The sequence below is a fragment of the Balaenoptera musculus genome, chromosome 7 (genome assembly GCF_009873245.2).
Source record: "Balaenoptera musculus isolate JJ_BM4_2016_0621 chromosome 7, mBalMus1.pri.v3, whole genome shotgun sequence".
Taxonomy (NCBI): Eukaryota; Metazoa; Chordata; class Mammalia; order Artiodactyla; family Balaenopteridae; genus Balaenoptera; species Balaenoptera musculus.
In genome coordinates, this window is record NC_045791.1 from 27,466,301 (window position 1) to 27,484,833 (window position 18,533).

Here is an 18,533-nt window from a genome sequence, read left to right on the forward strand (position 1 = left end):
GTGTTGCATTAGCTTCAGATGGCTAGATACAGGGTATCCAAGTATCCCTAAGTGCTCTGTCCTGAACATACTGTACCACTTTTCCTCTCATCTTCATTGACTTGTTTCCCTTCTTTTTCTGAGTTTCTCATATCCTATAGGCTCCAACTGGTCCTGTGAAGCATCACATTGTCTTACCATCATTAAGCTACAAGGTGGCTTTCTACCCTTTGGCAGAAAGATTAGATCTGCTGTCTGCTGTGATGTTGCAACTGGCTTTTCTGTTTTTCTCTCTCTTTTTCTCTCCCCTTTGTCTCTTTCATTTGCAGTTGTCCAATCCATATTATGCTGGAACTCTTCTAAGAGTAAGTGCAGTTTTGAAAGCTCAGACTGTGGGAGGCATTATTTATAGGCCTCTGTGGTTTCAGGAAGAAGAAGAAACGCTTCCAAGCAGAGTTCTACTAGGAAGACTGCCCCCACCCTACTTTAGCCAAATACTATCTTCTGCAGGATATTTTCCTGTAATTCCTTATAAAAAGTTTCTTTTGCAAGAGTGTATTTAAAAAAGAGGAAAACAAAACACGCTGCCAGTTTCTACACTAACTCTTTCTTGCCCCACTCTATAAAGTTTATATACCTAATAACAGGTGATTATGAACTGGGCTTTTGGAAGCACATTGTATTAGGAAGTACGTTTGGTTTAGTATCAGAGACCCACCTTCAAAGGCTTCAGTGCACAAGGACTTATTATGTTAAAGAAACTCAGAGACCAACAGTGCAGGACTGGTCTGACTGCTCTGCAGATTCAGGGAAGCTCTTTATACTGTGTGTCCCACTCTGCATAGCCTCAGTTCTCAAGGTCATCGCATGGCACAGGAGGAGCAGAAAGTCCAAAGGACCACAAAGATAAATTAGCCCCCTGCACACAGCCTCCCCGGAAGTCCCGCATAATACTTTGCCGTCTCATTGGCTGGACTCTGTCATACGGTCATTCCAGCTGCCAAGCAAGGAAGCTAGGATAAAGGATGTGGCCATCCCTTCAACAGCGGGATTGTCTAGCTAAAGAAGAAGAGAATGGATATTGGGTGGGTGCGTGCCTTACATATTATTCTCTTATCTATCATCTTTTCCAGCAGTGGCCTCTTTAGAATCATCAGGAGCTCTGTGCTAGAAGTTAAAGTATAGAAAGGAAAGGCACCTGAGTCAGTGTATCTGAAGAGTTTAAGTTTGAGAAGTAATTATAATTCTGGGCCCTGGTTAAAACTATGGTAAGATAAATTCTCTAGTATAGTAAGTAACTCAGTTCTCTTATGCCACCCGTGCCCAGAAAGGCAAAAAGAAACAAAATGAAGGAAAACAACCACTGTGGTATGTAGTTTTGAACAACTTCCTATTTTTTAAAATATATATGACCAAAAAATTAAAAATCAATAAAAAATACAAATTAAAAAATAAAACAAAATGTATATGAATAAGTATTATGCTTTCAAATTTATTTGCACTTTTTTGTTGTACAGCAAAAGCAAAATGTATTAGGGAGAAAAGATAACATAGAACTAATTTTAAAAATTCTTTACTTCTCCACAAAATCAAGCAAAATAATAGAATATTGGTAATTGAATCAGAATGTATGTCCTTGTGTGTTTGTTTTACATTGTTGCTGTAACAAATTATCACAAACTCAGTGGCTTCAAACCATAAGAATTTATTATCTTACGTTCCTGAAGGCCAGAACTGTGAAGTCAGTTTCACTGGGCAAAAATCAAGGTGCTGGCAGGCCTGTGTCCCTTCTGGAGGCTCTCTTTCCTCAGCTTTTCTGGTTTTTAGAGGCTGTCTTTACTCCTTGGCCAATGGTCCTTTATCACATAGCCAAATCTCCTTTTGTTTTCATTGTCATATCCCCTCTCTCTCCAACTCTGACCCTCCTGCTTCCCTCTTAGCCACCTTTGTGATTACATTGGGCCTCCCAGATAATCCAGAATAATCTCCCCATCTCAGAATCCCTAATTTAATCCCATTTGCAAAGTCTCTTTTTCCATGGAAGGTAACATTCACAGGTTCCAGAGATTAGGACATGGACATCTTTGGAAGGCCATTATTTACCCTGCCACAACTTGTAAAATAGTAAAGCATTTATGAAAACTGATGTAATACCTGATCTTAATAAGAAGATCATGTCAGAGCCACACTGTTGCTGCTTTCATTTTCCCATGATCTAATTCAGAGTCAAAATAAAGAAACTTCATGATACTGATTTCAAGTATACCTATTCCCTTTGGCTGCTAATTAGAACTTTAAGTTGCTCAGACTTAGTCCAGAATTCTCCTAAGAAAATTCCCTCATGCACCTAAGAAATCACATTCTTTTCTAACCTTCCTTTTTAATTTCTTTTTTTTTTTTTTCAGAAAAGCAAGACAATAACACAAGAATTGAAACTATAAAGTCTCTTGTACAAAAACTCCCTCCACCAAATCGTGACACCATGAAAGTCCTTTTTGGACACCTAACTAAGTAAGTTGCAAAGTTTCTGGTTGTTCTGTCATAGTCTCATTTCCTAAGTGAGCAATATTTAATTTCAAATCTCTAATACAAGAGTTTCCGAATGCATCGGTCTCAGATTTCCCTCTCTAGCTGATCTACATCTTCCTGGAGAAGCTGGGGAATGTGCTAGAGGTAGGAAGGGGAACCTACAAAAGGAACTTTTAAAATAATTTCTTTTTTCTGGCTTTTCAACAAGTAGATGGTTGCTGATTGATTGTCAGAACTGTAGCCAGAGCCCTGGGATGGGCTGGGTTTACTTTGTTATTTAGTATAATGGCAAGAGCTTGAAATGATTCAGACATGAGTTCAAAACCTAGCCTCACCATGTACCAAGAGTGATGACCACAAATAAGTTACTTAAACTCTCTGATATCCAGTTCCTTCGTCTGTAAGACATTGATTCAGATTGATAAGGTGCCATCCATGTAAACAGCTAAAAGAAGAGTATTTCTGGCAGAAAAAAAAGACAGTGTAAAGACCCAGAGGCCGCACAGAGCTTGATGTATTTGCAAAGCAGAAAGCAGGCCAGGCGGGCTAGAGCCTAATGGACAAGGGGCTTGGTGGTGGAGCTGAGGTCATAGATGTTGGACCAGTGTAAGATCACATAGGTTCTTGTGGGCCACAGTGAGAGAGTGGAATTCCATTCCAAATACAATGAAGAGCCATATAGAGTGCTAAATTGAGGGATATACAAGATCACCCTGGCTGACAAGTGGAGAATGATTTGCAAAAGTGAAAGCAGGGAAACCTATACGGAGGAGACCATAGTAGTCCAGGCAAGAAGTAATGATGACTTCAGTGGAGGCCTTAAAGAGGTATTTTGATGATAGGTCAGATTGGATTTGCTGATGGTTGGGGTGCAGTGGGGAAGGGAAAGGAGAAATTAAGTGTGCCTGTTAGGGTTTGGGTTTGGGCAAGTGGAGAAATGGTAGTGCGGCACGGATGGGTAAAACTGGAGGAGGAACGGGTTGAATAGGAAGAGCCGACTGGAGAACTTCATTCTGGACACGTTAAGTTTGAAATGACTGTTCCTCATTTGCCTTCTGTTAACACCTTCTTCAGATAATGCAGAGTGCAATACAAGTGATGAGGCTGTAGCTTTCACCATATGCATATAGTAATGTTGAAGCCTGACAGAGTTTCAAATAGATTGGGCAGTTTTGCTTTTGTGAGATTAAATCTCTTTAATCACCCATGCCTTAGGTTGAGTCATTCCTACAGATTATTCAACTAATCCACTACATGATTTTTAATTGTAAATGTAATGTGCGGAATTGCACACACAAAAAATTTAAGCAACTGTCGTACATGTAAGTCAAATTTGTCTACTAGTCACTCTCAGCCTGCTGAGCAGAAGCAACTAACATTTCTGTATCTACCCTTCCAGACCTGTTCCTAAGGACATGCAAACATACCTCTGTGTGGTTGTTTATTGCATTAGAGTACACAATTCTGCACATATTGTTCTTCTACTGTTTTGCAACTCATGGCCAGCTTTCCATTTCATTACACAGACATCTGATTCTTTCTAATGATGGCATAGTATTCCATGGTACGGATAGTCCATAATTCGCTTCACCGGGCACTGCGTTAGGGAACATGTTTCAATCTAATTCATCATATTTGCTTCTTACTTATTTTACTCCCACAGGGGAACCTGTGTCAAAGTTCAGAACATCCCTTATTGTTAGAATGCCCCTTTTTGTCACCTCCGCATTACTGGCTTCAGTGGGAAACCCAGTGTGGTTAAGTGAAAGGATCTTGGGCTTTAAAGAAATAGAGAGAGAAAGCTAGAGTCAAATTCTTGTTCTATACTTTATACTCCCTTTATGATCTCAAGCACATAAAATCGGATTAAATAATATCAACCGTATCTTGTGGTTATAAGAATTAAATGAGATAATGCATATAAAAAGCCTGGCACAAGGTAAGCATTCCTCAAATGTTAATTCTTTTCCCTTAGGATCCAGACACACCATGAAAGGGGTTTCAAGTTACAAGTAAATACTGGAGTGCTTATCTCAGTAACTTTAACTGGACAAAGTCATAAAACAAATGGAAAAGTGTACTTTTTAATGCTATGCAATACCTAGTCTCAGAGATCTTGAGAAATATCCATTACTCAGTCTCAATTATTCCTTTTTTTTTTTTTCCAACTGAAAGAACAGCTATAAAATGAAGAAACTGAGAATCAGCTAAATCCTACTCTGAAAAAAACACACACAGACGAGAATCTATCCAATTAAAAACCTTCAAAGGATGAGAATCTTCCACCTTCATGCCAACAATCCCAGTATTAACAATTAGCGCCTGATCATGTTTCTTATATCTAAATTAATTTCCTAATTTTGTTAGAACTTTCAGTCGAGATGGAAATAGATGTTTTTAACTAAGATTTAAGATCAGATGATTATGTCACCTTTACAGCATTCACGTGGTAAGATTTTTCATTACAGATGGAGAAAAAAGTGTTATCTGCTAGCCACCCGCCTTTCTTGAGTGGTGTGACCATATTCCACCCTGCAATGATCTATAAACGGGGTTTAATTATGCAGAAGTGTGTGCACATGATTATATCTTGTTAAGCATTTCTTGTTAAGTTTTTGATAAACAGCCAATCGTGGCATGTCATCAAAGCTTGAGAAGGCTAAATAAGAAGATTGTTTAACGAGAATTTAAATGTATTCATCTTTGAAAGAATCATTAGAATGTTTTCCTTAGTCTTGATGCATTTGGTAGTTCTTCAGAAAATCTACCATCAACACTTGTATGTAGTGTTTATTCCGAATTGCTGCAAATATATATATATTTTGAAGTTTGTTTAGTAAGGGTCAGGGAATGTAATGAAGTGCCAAAAATTCCACTTGACCTGCGTTGTACTCTATAGCCAACAGAATAGAGGTCCATTTTTGCAAAGCTCTGAGTTAAACATTCCCTTGAAAGCAGAGCAACTACCAGCTGAGAAAGCTTAATACAGCACAGTTGGGCTAGAAGGTGGATGCAAGTGCTGTCCACAAAAGCCAGAATTTTTAAAGGATTGTGATTATATTAAGCATAAGATTACACAATAGCTGCACAGACTGAATAGTCTCAGAGTCCAGAGTCCTCATTCGCGATCAAACTCAAGGTGAAGTATGTGCTTCTGCTGTGATAGATTGAGACCAGGAATTCAGAATACACTATCATCTCAAAATGCCATCAGCCAGAAACCTTTATTAATAGGCACTTTCACCAATTGACATTACAGTGATAAGCACTAGAAGGTCCTGTGACAGCTCTGAATCATCATATAAATGGCAAGTTCTATCTCTGTTAAAATATAAGTGTCGAATGCATGTTCCTTCAGCCTGCTTCTTTGGAAAGGCAGGCAGGCAAAGTGAAGACGAAGTTAATGGGAAGGAAGACCTAGAAAGATAAGGGTTGCTTGCTGATGGGTAGTGGTTGGAGGTTGAGAGCCAGGCAAAGAGGTTATATAAGAAACAGAGAACCATTGAGACTTTATCTGCTGGACATTTGCATGATGTGCTCTGTGTTTATGAAAGAGTAGTCTGACAATAGAGTGCAGGGTGAACGAGATAGAAGGAGAAAAAAACCCTAAGAGGCCACATGGGAGTTGCAGTTGGTTTGGAGTGATGAACATAAAGTGGAAAGCAATGGTCCAAATCCTGAGACTTTTCAAAGGAAAATTCCATACAATTTTTATTTCTCTCATTTCTTTATCCCCCTTATCCAGTCAGCCATGGGAATAAGTCTGCGGTTTCAGTGCTGAGTAATTGTAAAAATAGTTCCTCTGGTAGCTAGTTAAAAAGCAAAAGGAGACAGTGTTTAGAAGGGTGCACTTTTTTCTCTGTTTTGAAATGCAGACGTGGGAAAGAGGAAGATGAAGATGAGGGTATAGAAGACTAATGAAATAGAGTAAACCCCATTTTGTCAGGTGTGAATTGAATCAAGCCCTCTAGATCTGCTGGTGGGGTATTCCAACCAGCATGGTATGAAGCCATATATGTAATATAGCTCAAGAATGAAAACCTTTCCAATCTTCATGCCTTTTGAGCCAATCATCTTAATTGCTAGGACCCTATCCTAAGTAATGCTGGGGGATGAGGGCAGTTTATGCAGAGAAAATCTTACTATTTTCACTGGTGGAAACTTGGAAACAACCTAAGTGTTCAGTGATAGGGGAAGGTTATATAGAACATGGTACATCACATCAGCTTCATAAAATGTGGTTCATAGCTAATTGTTTTTTTAATTAGGGAAATGCTTGTATTAAGTTAAAGTCAGGGTTACAATATTTTATATACTTAAAGAGAGTATAAGTATAAATATGTGGGAAAGTTGTGCATCTAGAAAAGACTGTAAAGCTACTTGCTGAGATATTAATATTTCTTTCTTACTGTTGTTGAACAATGAAAGTTGTTTTTTTCTTTGTGTGTTTCTTTTTCTCTCCTAACAATGGGATAGAAAGAGACATTGAGGTTAAGAGAACCGGTAAAGAGAACAGGCTTTGGAGTTAGGCAGAATTGAATGTGAGCCTTGGCCCTGCCACTTACTGGGCATGTAACTTAGAACTGACCTAACTCTTAAGCTTCCCTCTCACCTGCAAAACAGGGATCATAATAGAACCTATTTCTGTGGTGAGGAGTAAAGGAATAATCCTTTTAAAGAGTCTAGCACAGTACCTAGCACATAGTTGGTTCTAGTAAAGCATCAGACATCAACATGTATTATTTTTATAGTGAGAGAAATATAAAATTATTTCTAATGAAATAAATACAGGAAGAATTGCAGAGGCTGGGTTGCCAAATTTCCTGGCTTCCAGAAAATTCTTTACCCCACCACAGAACCTTTTGCCAAAACCTGAGTTTCTGTACTGGCCTGACTCAGCCAGTTTCCCCTAGTCCCAGTGAGGCTGTTTTCACATGTTTGACAAACCACGTGACGCCTCCATGTGTTGGCCAGTCCCTGTGTGAATTCCCCTGCCCAATTCTGTACAGTCACCAACTCTCCATCAACCTGATCTGAATCTTGTCCCGTGTTCTCAAATCCAACTATATTTCACCTTCAAAGTTGTAGCTTGCTGATAAGAAAGTCTGGTCCACTTGACTTCTAGGCAGGCCTGGGAACACGGGAGAAGGACACAGGTCCTCCTCTGCTTCCTGTCTGGAGCCTCCCATCACAGCAGTTTCCTAGGGACAGACAGTTCTCTCCTTGTTGTCTAACTTATCAGAATGGTTCTCGCAGTGAGAATTTCCTACCAGGCAGAACAGCACACTGGCCACGTGGAAGCCTGGTAAGTGAGATAATTTGGAGCTGGTAGAGCCTTACCCTATGCCTCAAATCCCCAGTGTAAACACTCCTAGAATTTTATCAGCTACATATCCACCTAGAATGGACGCTGACCTTTTCAAGTTCTAGAATTCCTGTTGCCGTTCCTATAAGTAAGCTGTCCGAGCTATTGCTGAAGTCTTTTCTCACATTTTTATTTCCGGGATAAAAGTAGTGCATGAGAATTACAGAAAACTTAGAAGATAAATACAAAAATATTTTTCCCCCAGCTAAATTGAACTTGTTATCCAGATTTACTTTGTGGCATGCATTTTGGAAGCCAAAACAATCTCAGATGTTTGATGGTGGGTGGGGGGAGGATATAAAAGAACATTCAATTCCCACGTAGGTATATATTGTCCAGAGAAAGTCACAATGTCTTAGAAATGGGTGGCTTTTAGAGGTGACATAAAATAATGTCATTCATTGATTTTCAAAAATAGCCTTGGAAGAATATATTTGCTGCAGATTTTAGATGCAAATAAACATTCTTATAGGAGACGTGCACTTTGTAAAATAGGCTGAAAGGAGAGCATTGACTCTAAGAAAATCGTCCAGCTGTTCATAGAATTCCAAGGTGAATAGACAAGTCTCATGGAAGCATGCCAGTTGAATGCCTCATTGAAAGGCGAAACTGTTGAGCTGTGGCTATTTTGTGAGAGTAAACCGATATTTAAAGCTTCTCTGTGGTCTTCATGGATGTTAAATAAATACTCTACAAAAGCATGTCAGAGGCAACTCAAATGATGATGACTTAGAAATATAGGGGTTGTATGAGGAAACAGTGGTGAGGAAATAATTCATCCACTCTGTCTTTAAAATGGCATTGTGAGCATTTCTGATATTTTGGGGGGAGGCGGGTGAGACATGGCCAGAGATGGACGGGAAAGCCCATGAACCCTCAGCCTTCTCTCTGGTCAAGGGCAATGGCTGGTGAGGCTCTGCCTCCCGTCAGGCCTCTGAAGGCTCAGCTCTGGTGTGCTTTGGAGCAGGCTGTGTTTTTCTGTGCTGCCTTCTGGCATTCCACCCTTTTTCTGTACACTTTGGTCTCTCACCCAGCCACAATACCTGATATCCAATGACTTGCAGGCCATGGGTGTTTTTACTGGAAAATAAAGAACCTTAGCAAATTGTTATTCTCCCTTTTTCTCTTTCTTTTTTTTTTTTTTTTTTCCCTGAGAAACAGGGGCTGCAAGTTGTTTGAAATAAGCCAGAAGCCTAATAGCTCCTTTGCTTGTGTATTTGAAATGGCACCCTAATCACTTTGAAGAGCTAATGTACTTCCTATGGGCCTGAAATTTCTCAACTGGACTCCCGTGGCAGAATTTGGCCTGTAGTTAAGAAAATTAATTACTCTGATAGTGAGGATGAAGCAATAGTTCCCAACTCCCTGTAGTAATCATTAAAATGTCATCTACTTAGGAGACATCTTGTCATGGGATTTATAAGGTTTGTGAGCTGGGGACTAAGTTCAATGGTCCTTCCAGTGGTGGATCCTTGTTCTAGAGGAAGGCTTTGGGAGATAAGGTTTTTTTAAGATGGGAGTGAAATTACTTTAGATCTTTTGATTTAACATTTGAATGTTAACAGTTAACCACTGAATAATAAAAAACAAAACAAAACTTAAAATGGCTACTGACCATTTATCACTGTCTTCTCTGTTGTTAGTGGTGGCTCACCTTATGGGGGTATTTCCCTCATAAGAGGTAAATTTTTTAATTTGCCTCACCCTTCTCCACTGTGAATCTTGGCCTTTCACCTAATGGAAAGAACCAGGCATTTGGAATCAGAAGACATAGGCTCAAGTCCCAACCTCAGCCCTTAGAAACTGTACAACATTAGGAAAACCTTTAATGCCTCTAACCCTCCCTTTTGCTTACATGTGAAATGGGTCAAATAAATTCACACTTATGAAAATATTTGTTAACTGTGAAGCCCTATCCACCCATTCCTTTAGGAAGTCTTAAATGAGTGCCTGCTGTACTCCAGGCACTGGACCAGATCAGAGGTTGGCAACCTATGGCCATGGGCCGCATCCAGCCTGCTGCCTACTTTTATCAACAAAGTTTTATTGGGAAACACACACGCACACCTATATGTTTATGTATTGCCAATGGCTGCTTTCATGCTACAGTGGCAAGAATTAAATAGCTGTAACAAGTTGCACAAGGCCAAAAATATTTACTATCCAGCCCTTTACAGAAACAGTTTACTGACCTTTCACCAAGATGCCAGAGGCATAAAAAGGATTCCTACCCTCACTTATCCTATAGTTTCCCAGGGTAGATAAATTAATAAACAATTATAATAAATGTGGTGCGATATCACAAGACACTACGAGAGCACCAAGCAGGAGCTGAAATTTAGCCTAGAGAAACCAAAGAATGCCTCCCAGAGGAGAAGACGCGGCTATCTTTAAGGAGGTCAGTTTGGCAGACACAGGCCTGCTACAGGCAGAGGGAAGACTGTGTGTAAAGAGGCAGGAAGAAGGAGAACTACAGTGTGGTAAAGACTTGCTGACTCCTCTGGAATGATGAATTAGGAAACATGAAAGAGGTGACAGGACATAAGCCCAGAATGTAGTAAACTAGAGCTAAATTGTGATGAACATCATATGCTTTGCTTAAGGAGTTTGAAATTCATTCTGTAGACGTTAGGTAAATCACTATTTGAAATTCCAAGATCTGTGTTTATAACGAGGGCAACGCTAGAGATAGTGGAACCAGTTAAGAGGCTGGTATAATGTCTTAAGTCAGAGATCCCATAGTAAGGGAGTGTGGGGTGGGGGAAAGGAATGGATACAAGAGGCATGGAGGAGGTCGATTCAATAGAACACCCTCACTGAGTGCATGTAAGAGGTTAAGAGGAAGGAAGATTCCAAGATGGCACCCAGGTTTTGAACTAGCTGAATGGTGATACCCTTAACTCAAACAGAGCAAAAGGAGAAAATTGGAGACATAAAAGAAGTTGAAATTTTTTGGACATGATGTGATTTGGTCATTGTTTATATTCCATTAGAGAATAAGAAACATATGTTGGGAATGCAGGAAAGTTGACTGGAATCTAGGTATGAATTTGGGAGTCATCAGTTTAAAGATGGCCTTGGGGTGAGGTCATGAATAAACCCAAGGGAAGGTGTGAACCTAGAAGAGAGTTGAGGACAGACTCCTGAGGGTGTCCCCATTGAAGAAGTGGCCAGAGGAAGAGATACTGGGAAAGGGGTCTGAGACTAGCATGCCTGGTAATAGAAAACTTGGTGAGAGCAGAGGTATTATATTTTGTGGTTAAAACTATTGCTTCCACAAAAGAGACCTAGAAAATTCTTATGGTAATGGGACATTGAGCAGAATTTCTAGTGATGATGATCTCCTATTCTAACATTCATCCTTTGGCTCGTGAAAAGCCATAGGAATGAATATGTAGTAATCCAGAAGAAAAAAAATGTGGTCTTTAGTATAGTCAGGTCCTGGAAACATTGATAAAGATGGAAATTATGACCTGGTCCCTTCTACCATTAGTGCATGGGCTCCAGGAGGGCAGGAATTTGTATCATTTTGATTCTTGCTATATCCCCAGAGCCTACTACAGTGTTCCACACGTTATAGATACTCAATGATCTTTGCTGAACAAATGGAATCACATGAACTCATTGAAGAGAAGATGAATGTCTAATAGCCATTGGTGGTTCCAATTAAGATCAACTTCTTAAGCGTGTAATCTTGGAAACTTGATATACTTCAGACTAGCACTAGGGAATATTCCATTTTGAGGTTATTGTTAAGTAAATTGTTTTTCTCAAGTTTCTCTCTCCTCACCTGATATTTATCTTTTCATCGTGATGAAGAGAAGAGCAGTTTTAATTGTAAAAGAGGCAATATTATCACTAAGACTGCAAGTTAGGAGGCCAGGAGTATAATGATGAATGGGTGCTAAGGGAAGCTGACCTTGCTGAGTGAGTCTTGGTCAGGGAATCTGTGACCACACACCAGTGTTGGAGCCCTTTAGATCAATTAGTGCAGCCCAGGGTGGGATTGCCAGTTCTTCTGATTTCTTGATCATCTTGGAATTGTAACAGATCTTGGAATTTCAAAACTTAGTTCTATATCTTCTGTGAGTACTCTCACTACTAAATTAAAGAATCTCTATCACTCCTGTCTTCTATCATATCAGCCAACCTCCCTGTCCGTCTTTTGTTCCAGATCCAATATGGACTTCCTACTACCTTGAATTATTTAGCATCAGGTCAAGGAAAAAAATTATGATTACAAAAACTTGACCTGTGCTATTAAGTGTATAAAGAAATTTGGTTCTCCTGTTTTATGGAGCAGAGACACATAACTTCAAAGTGGTAGGGGGAAAAAAATCAACCAGACCTCAAGTCACCTGATTTCCAGCCCGCTAGACCACACTCTGCTTCCGTGCCAACACCAATACTCGGTTGTTTCCAGGGAAGAAAGAGGGAGAATGACAGGCCAACTGTGATAGAGGCACAGGCCCATCGCTTGAATAACTTTTTGAATTGAACATCAGCTATAATCCCAGTCTTTTAAATAAAATAACCTAATTAGTTAGTATAGTGACATATTTAAATAAGGGGTTTCTTGGTGTCTGTCCTTCTGTCTCTGTCTGTCTGTCTCTCTCTCTCTCCCTCTAACACATTGCTTTCTACCTAAAAAGCACTGGGAAAAGTTTTATTTTTAGGGGTCCTTTATAAAAACAAGTTCCATGACCATATTTATTAATGCTTCTGTGTGTCTGTGTGTGTGTGTGTAGGAAGAACACATTTTTTAAAAGGCAGTGATGGTGCTATCTTTTACCACCTTCTTTCTCCTCCTTAAATGGGAAGCACTGAACCCAGATGCCCAACCACGGAAGATATTCTTCCAGAAGCAGCATCTGGCTTCCTGGCAAGCCCTTCAGGCGAGTTGTTTGGGGAGCTTTGCAGTTGTCTCTTGGTCTGTCACGTGGATCAGATACCGTGGCCCCTCTGGCTGGCATGTCCAGACAGTTGCCAGTTCCTTTCGGTTCACCTTTAATTCTGAGAACTAGTTCCCTCATTTTCATTTCTTATTGGACTTATTTTTCTCCCCACTGTCCATAAGAATTCCAGGACAAGACTAATTTCTCACTGCTGTCTGCCTGTCAACTTCCTCTCCAGGCCTCTGTCTTTTGAACCCGAGTGAAATCCTCCGCCATTTAGCCCTACATTAAAATAGGTTACTTTTAATAGTGTTTCTTAGCCACTCCTTGTCAGCCTAGCTCCTTGTAATCTGTGGGCTTGTTCCCTGAAAAGAAAACAAAACATTCCATCGGAGTAATTTATTCTGGTCTGTACACAAGATATGAAAGTATTCCTGGCATTTGTGTATTATTTAGTTAAATCATACTGGCTCCCCGCATCCTCGTCACACCACGAACAAAAGAGCATCTCAGGACTGGAAAAGAGGAGGCGACACGGCAGCATTTACAAATAGCTCCCGCTTCAGGACACCAACATTTTTAACGTAGCTTTCTTTTTTTTTTTTCTTTTACCTGTTAATGTAAATATATTGTTTTACTTGTGAAGGATTCTGTGGGGTTTTTTACGGATAATTGTTAAGAACACAGAATCTGATGGTAGCCCACGCACAAGGAAGCCGTGACAAGGTGCTGACAGGTCCGGCTGCAGCACCCAGAACGCAGAGGAGAAAGAAGAAATTAGAGCTGCAGGGTGACATCCAGGAATAGTTTGCATGGGGTAGCTGCACATTTCCATGTTGCTGGGGGGTTTTGCCTCATGCAGGAAAAAGTGCAGATTGTATATGAGATTTCAGATCCCAAGACTGTATTGGCTGAGCTGAGAAAAGACTGGGCTTTAGTAATGGACAGAAGGAAATCTCAGCCATAGGTAATAATTAGCCTGTGGCTAGTGGCAGACTCAACCCACACTTGACTTTGAAGAGGTACGCAGCTAAAACCACGGGCTTACCTGGAATGAGAGCCTCTGGGGGACAAGGAAATGAATTTAGGGGCTGTTTGGATCAGGACATTGGGAAAATCTTTGAAATCGTCTACAAGACAGTAGAGCTCGAATTGAAGATTAGGATTTTTAAACCTTTTTTAATCTCTGCCTCAGTGACATTTTCTGATCTATAATTTTTCCTCAGGTTAATTTGTTAATGTGTACAAAGGAAGTTGGAAATACATTCAGAATTTAGAAGCTTTATACTAAATATTGCCCTTTGTACAGAGATTACTTTTTCTCACTTCTAGTAATTTCTTCTCTGTGTCATACATGCTTTTGTCAGACTCTTTTCGCTGACATTTTCCCCTTTCTTTTTTCTGCCTTTTCTCCCAATATCATCCTCCTCCTCAAATTCTTCCTCCTGCCCCTCTCTCTGAGAACTCTTTTCACCTTCAAAGCATTGCCAAATACGTCATCCATCTCCCCATTTATTCTTTATACAAATAACAGATCAAGTGCCTCTCACGTGATAGACACTGAGCTGGAAATAAGGATAATTTTACCAGGAAAACAATCAGTTCCTAGCATCTGGGAACTGTATTCAGTTATGTTATCAATCTTTCTGCCCTTATCTGGGAATGTTCACTTCCCTCAGTCTGACTTTCACTCCCAACTTTCTGGTTCTAGCCCTGCCCCTCCTCTCCTCACAGGGATATGCAAACCAGCCTATCCGTTATAGGCATTCGGTTAGTCCATTGATGTGATTCCGGAAGCCCCTGATCTTCTTTTCTTTCCCACTTTCAAAGAGACAAGTAGAACACTTTGGGGCAGGGCCATAGCAAGGAGCAGGAAAGTCATGGGTGCTGGCACCCGGAGAACTAAAAGCATTTTCTTTCCTACCCTCCATGAACTGCCAGTCAACATATACCTCTTAATAAATATTTTTCCCTTTGTCAGTGAGTTCACTCATTCATTCATTCATGAATTCATTTAGCGCATAGTGTTTGGGCTATGAAAAGGTAAAAGAAATTACCCCTGCTCTAAAGGAATTTTTATCTAATTAATTTGTGTCTCTGAGCTTAGACATCAAAACAGGATAAATGTCCTCACATAGTGAAAAGACATGCAGAGTGTGATACTTTACACATGCAAAGTGTGATACTTTACCTAAATCTGATTTTTTTTTCCCATTTGAACACTTTTTGAGCAATCATTTTACATCCCAGAAAAATTCCACCCTCAAATGCATGTCCTCTTTGATTAGAGCACAGCTCTGTCCTCTTGGCTCCCTGCTCACCCACCTTTTTTCCACTTCCTTTCATTTCCAGCTGCCATTCCAGAGCTGCAAGTGCTCCCTTGGTACTGACCTTTGATTCATCAGAAAGGGACTCCGTTCACTCTCCCGGGGCCACATTTCCTGTTTAGGGTCAAACATTCCCCCACAGAGATAGTGAGGTATTTTATGGCTGGTTTACATGTCCAGCTGTATTTTTCTAACTAGTGGGACAGGAGAAATAAAATGCACGCCCCATTCTCCTTGACCTCACTCTCCATTCATATCACACTGAAAATAACCAATTCCTAGGGTGCCAGGCTCTTAAAGTAATTCATACTTCCCTGGCAATCACAGGCATTTACCTTTCATCTTGGCAGAGGAAGGCCTGTTTTATCCACCCCTCATCACATTCTTGCCATTCTGTGCTTGAGTTTCCCCTCCAGCACCCTACAATAGGCTAGGTAGGCTAAGAAGCAGGTGGCTACATAGAGAAAGTAAAGAAAGGTTCACTGTCACATTCTAGTAATTTCTAGTAATTTCTAGTAATTTCTAGAAATTTCTAGTAATTTCTGATCCCAAAGCACTTTTATCCAAGAAACATCATATGCTTTGCTTAAGGAGTTTGAAATTCATTCTGTAGACGTTAGGTAAATCACTATTCTTTTATCCAAGAAACAAGCATGAGGTTGTGTGTGGGCTGGTGGCCGCGGAGATAGCGGGACTGGGGAGGGAGATGGCCAGAGAGAGACGTTTTGTTCATCACGAATGCAGTCACCTGAAAAACACCAGCTAATTAGCAGTCTGTAGCCACACAACACAGCAGTTTAGTACAAGAAGTGAACAATACTTTACTTAATTGAAACTACAGAGCAGACTTAGGTAGGCTGAATGCAATTATGCAGATTGGAAGTCAGCCAGGATATTGAGGTTAACAACCCCTTCTCTCACAAAAAGCACCGCGGGAGCATCAGTGACCACAAGTGGTAAAAGCCGTCATCCTGGGGCCCATCCCGAAGGCCTCACCTCTCACAACCTAGGCTCCATCAGAAGGGCTTAATGGTGTCCACTAACTGGCTGGAAGAAAGAGTGCCCTCTGTCTGTGCAGGTGTGCCTGTGCCTCGTGCTGTGTGACTAATTCAGCCTTCTCAGGGAGCAAGCTTTGAAGAGGTAGAGTGGAGGGGGATTGAAATGATGGAGGACATCCAGGGGGGGTCCAGTGGAGGACAGTGGGAGCTGTGAGAGCTCCTCCATCTGCTAGTCTTGCGGCCAACACGACGGCTGCCTGACCGTTGCAGAAAGTTTTAGCTCAGGATTTCTCAACCTTTAAGCTGCTTATCAATTAAATCACCTAGAGATCCTGTTAAAAATGTAGATTCTGATTCAAGAGGTCTGCAACGGGGCCTGAGACTTTGCATTGAGAACAAGCTCCCAGGTGCTGCTGTCCGGGAACCAAACTTTTAGAAGTCAGTTCTTGCAGGGAAGAGGGCAGAGGCTGGACAAAGAGAAAGAGGACTTTAAAATGAGACATAACACCCAGAATAATCAGGCTCACTTTCATTTGTCCTAGGAACTAAAGGAAGCAGAAACGTGGAGAGTTCAAAATAGTAACGAATCCAATCCACTCCTAAAACTCACTCCTAAAATGGCTTCTACCATTAGAGGATGGGGAGAGGCACAGAATTTGGCCCCTGAACATGTTTCATGAATGAGATGCCCACTCTGAACAGTGTAGCATTTTCCACTCACTGGTTGGTGCTGTAGCAGAGACACACCAGCCAGCAGTGGTCTGGGATGACCTCCCGAGAACGAAAACTGTCTGTCTTTCAAGGTGAGTCAAGAGAAGACAAGATGGCAGAATGCAGACCCTCAAAGCTTGACCAATGGACAGTGAAGGGAGTAATAATCTTCCTGCAAAGCCTTGTAAAATAAAATCAGAGTTGCTGAAAAACATCAAAGAATGGGCCATTTTAAGCTTATATTATGCAAACAGTTTATTGCTGTGTGCTGTGGAGGCTTCCATGCTAAAGTCTGCATGTACTATTAAAGACTTAATTGTTGGGTGGATTATTGATTATATTCTTTATCTAGTTATTTCCCAAGTGCTTTTTATACTAATATCTACATATTTTGTGACTTCTTAATGATAGAATTCACTTTAGATGTATGGAAACACACACACAAACACACACACACACAAACACATACATGCTTAAAAGCAAGACCCAATTAATCCCTGGTGAAAGCAGTATGGGTTCCTACATTTAGACATGCTGTAAACACGCTTTAAACTAGATAAGGCTGGAGTTTAGATATACATTTATCCTAATATGTAGCTCATCAGTATAGCTACAAAAATCTTATTACTTGCCATCATTCAAAATATATCATTTGAAATGTTCAGCTATCTAAAGCCAGCACAGTAAAGCATACACACACACACACACACACACAAGAAACAGAAGAATATAAGCATCAATCAGTGAATCAACAGTAGCTATGGAGTGCCTACTCTGTGTTCCATACCACACTGGGGAGGGTTGGGAAGATAAAAGAAGTATAAAGTTCTGCCATTGCAGAGATACTTATCTAAAAGGGGGCAAAGCACTTAGGAAAAAGAGTAGAGGATAATAAACTGTTAAACAGTATGTATGGGAAGAAGTAGACTAAAATAGTTAAGTCTGCAATGAAAAGTGGACCTTAAGTTAGGCTTTGAAACACAAGTGGGATTTGGCAAGAAATGAGATGTTCTGTGGGTCCACTTGAGAAAAGCCAAAGGAAGCCAGGATGTGACAGGGAGCAAAGGAGGAGGAGGGACCTGAGTGCAGGGAGAGACCAGGTCATGGGTAGGGCCTGGCCGGAAAGTTGGAATCTGAAGTCTTAGATAATAGGAGCCCAAGGCAGGTTATTGAGCAGTTGAAGAATAGAAGTTTTGCTTTTGTTTCTGTTTTAAGTATCTCAATTTATTGAAGGATCAAATGCGAAATGGATTTGGGGAGGGAGGCTTGGAGTAAGGCTAAGGAGCAGTTTAGTCCTGTGTTGGCTGAGGAGCTCAGTGGGAAGAGGGGAATTTCTAGAGAAACTTTAAAGTGAGTCAGTAGTATTTGCTGATAGGTTTGATATGATGGATAAATGACTGGAAAGAGTTTGAGACAATGCCAGGATGTCCAATTTGTAGACAAAGAAGAGTGGAGATGTCACCTATAGAAACTGGGTTATCGATGGACTTTAAGAACCAAGTATGTGACAGGCACTGTTCTAGGAACTTAGGATCATCAGTAAACTTTACAGAAGTCACCTTTGCCCTCACAAAGTTTACATAATAAGCATAATACACATAATATAAATAAATCAAACAAATAAACATAATAAGCAAGGAAATGCTATAGCATATTAGAAGATAATGGCTGCTAAGGAACTAGAAAAAATGGGGCAGAGTGAGGAGGGTCAAGGGTGCTGCCAGGGTCC

General features: G+C 40.5%; 1 protein-coding gene across 1 annotated transcript in view; it reads left to right on the forward strand.

Annotated features, from left to right (window-relative positions):
* The window catches only part of ARHGAP15 (Rho GTPase activating protein 15), a 609,541-nt gene that overhangs the window by 548,735 nt on the left and 42,273 nt on the right, over nt 1–18,533 (forward strand). Inside the window, exon 13 of the mRNA XM_036858098.1 lies at nt 2,385–2,490. Coding sequence (XP_036713993.1) covers nt 2,385–2,490 — 106 coding nt within the window. The remainder of the gene's footprint in view (nt 1–2,384; nt 2,491–18,533) is intronic.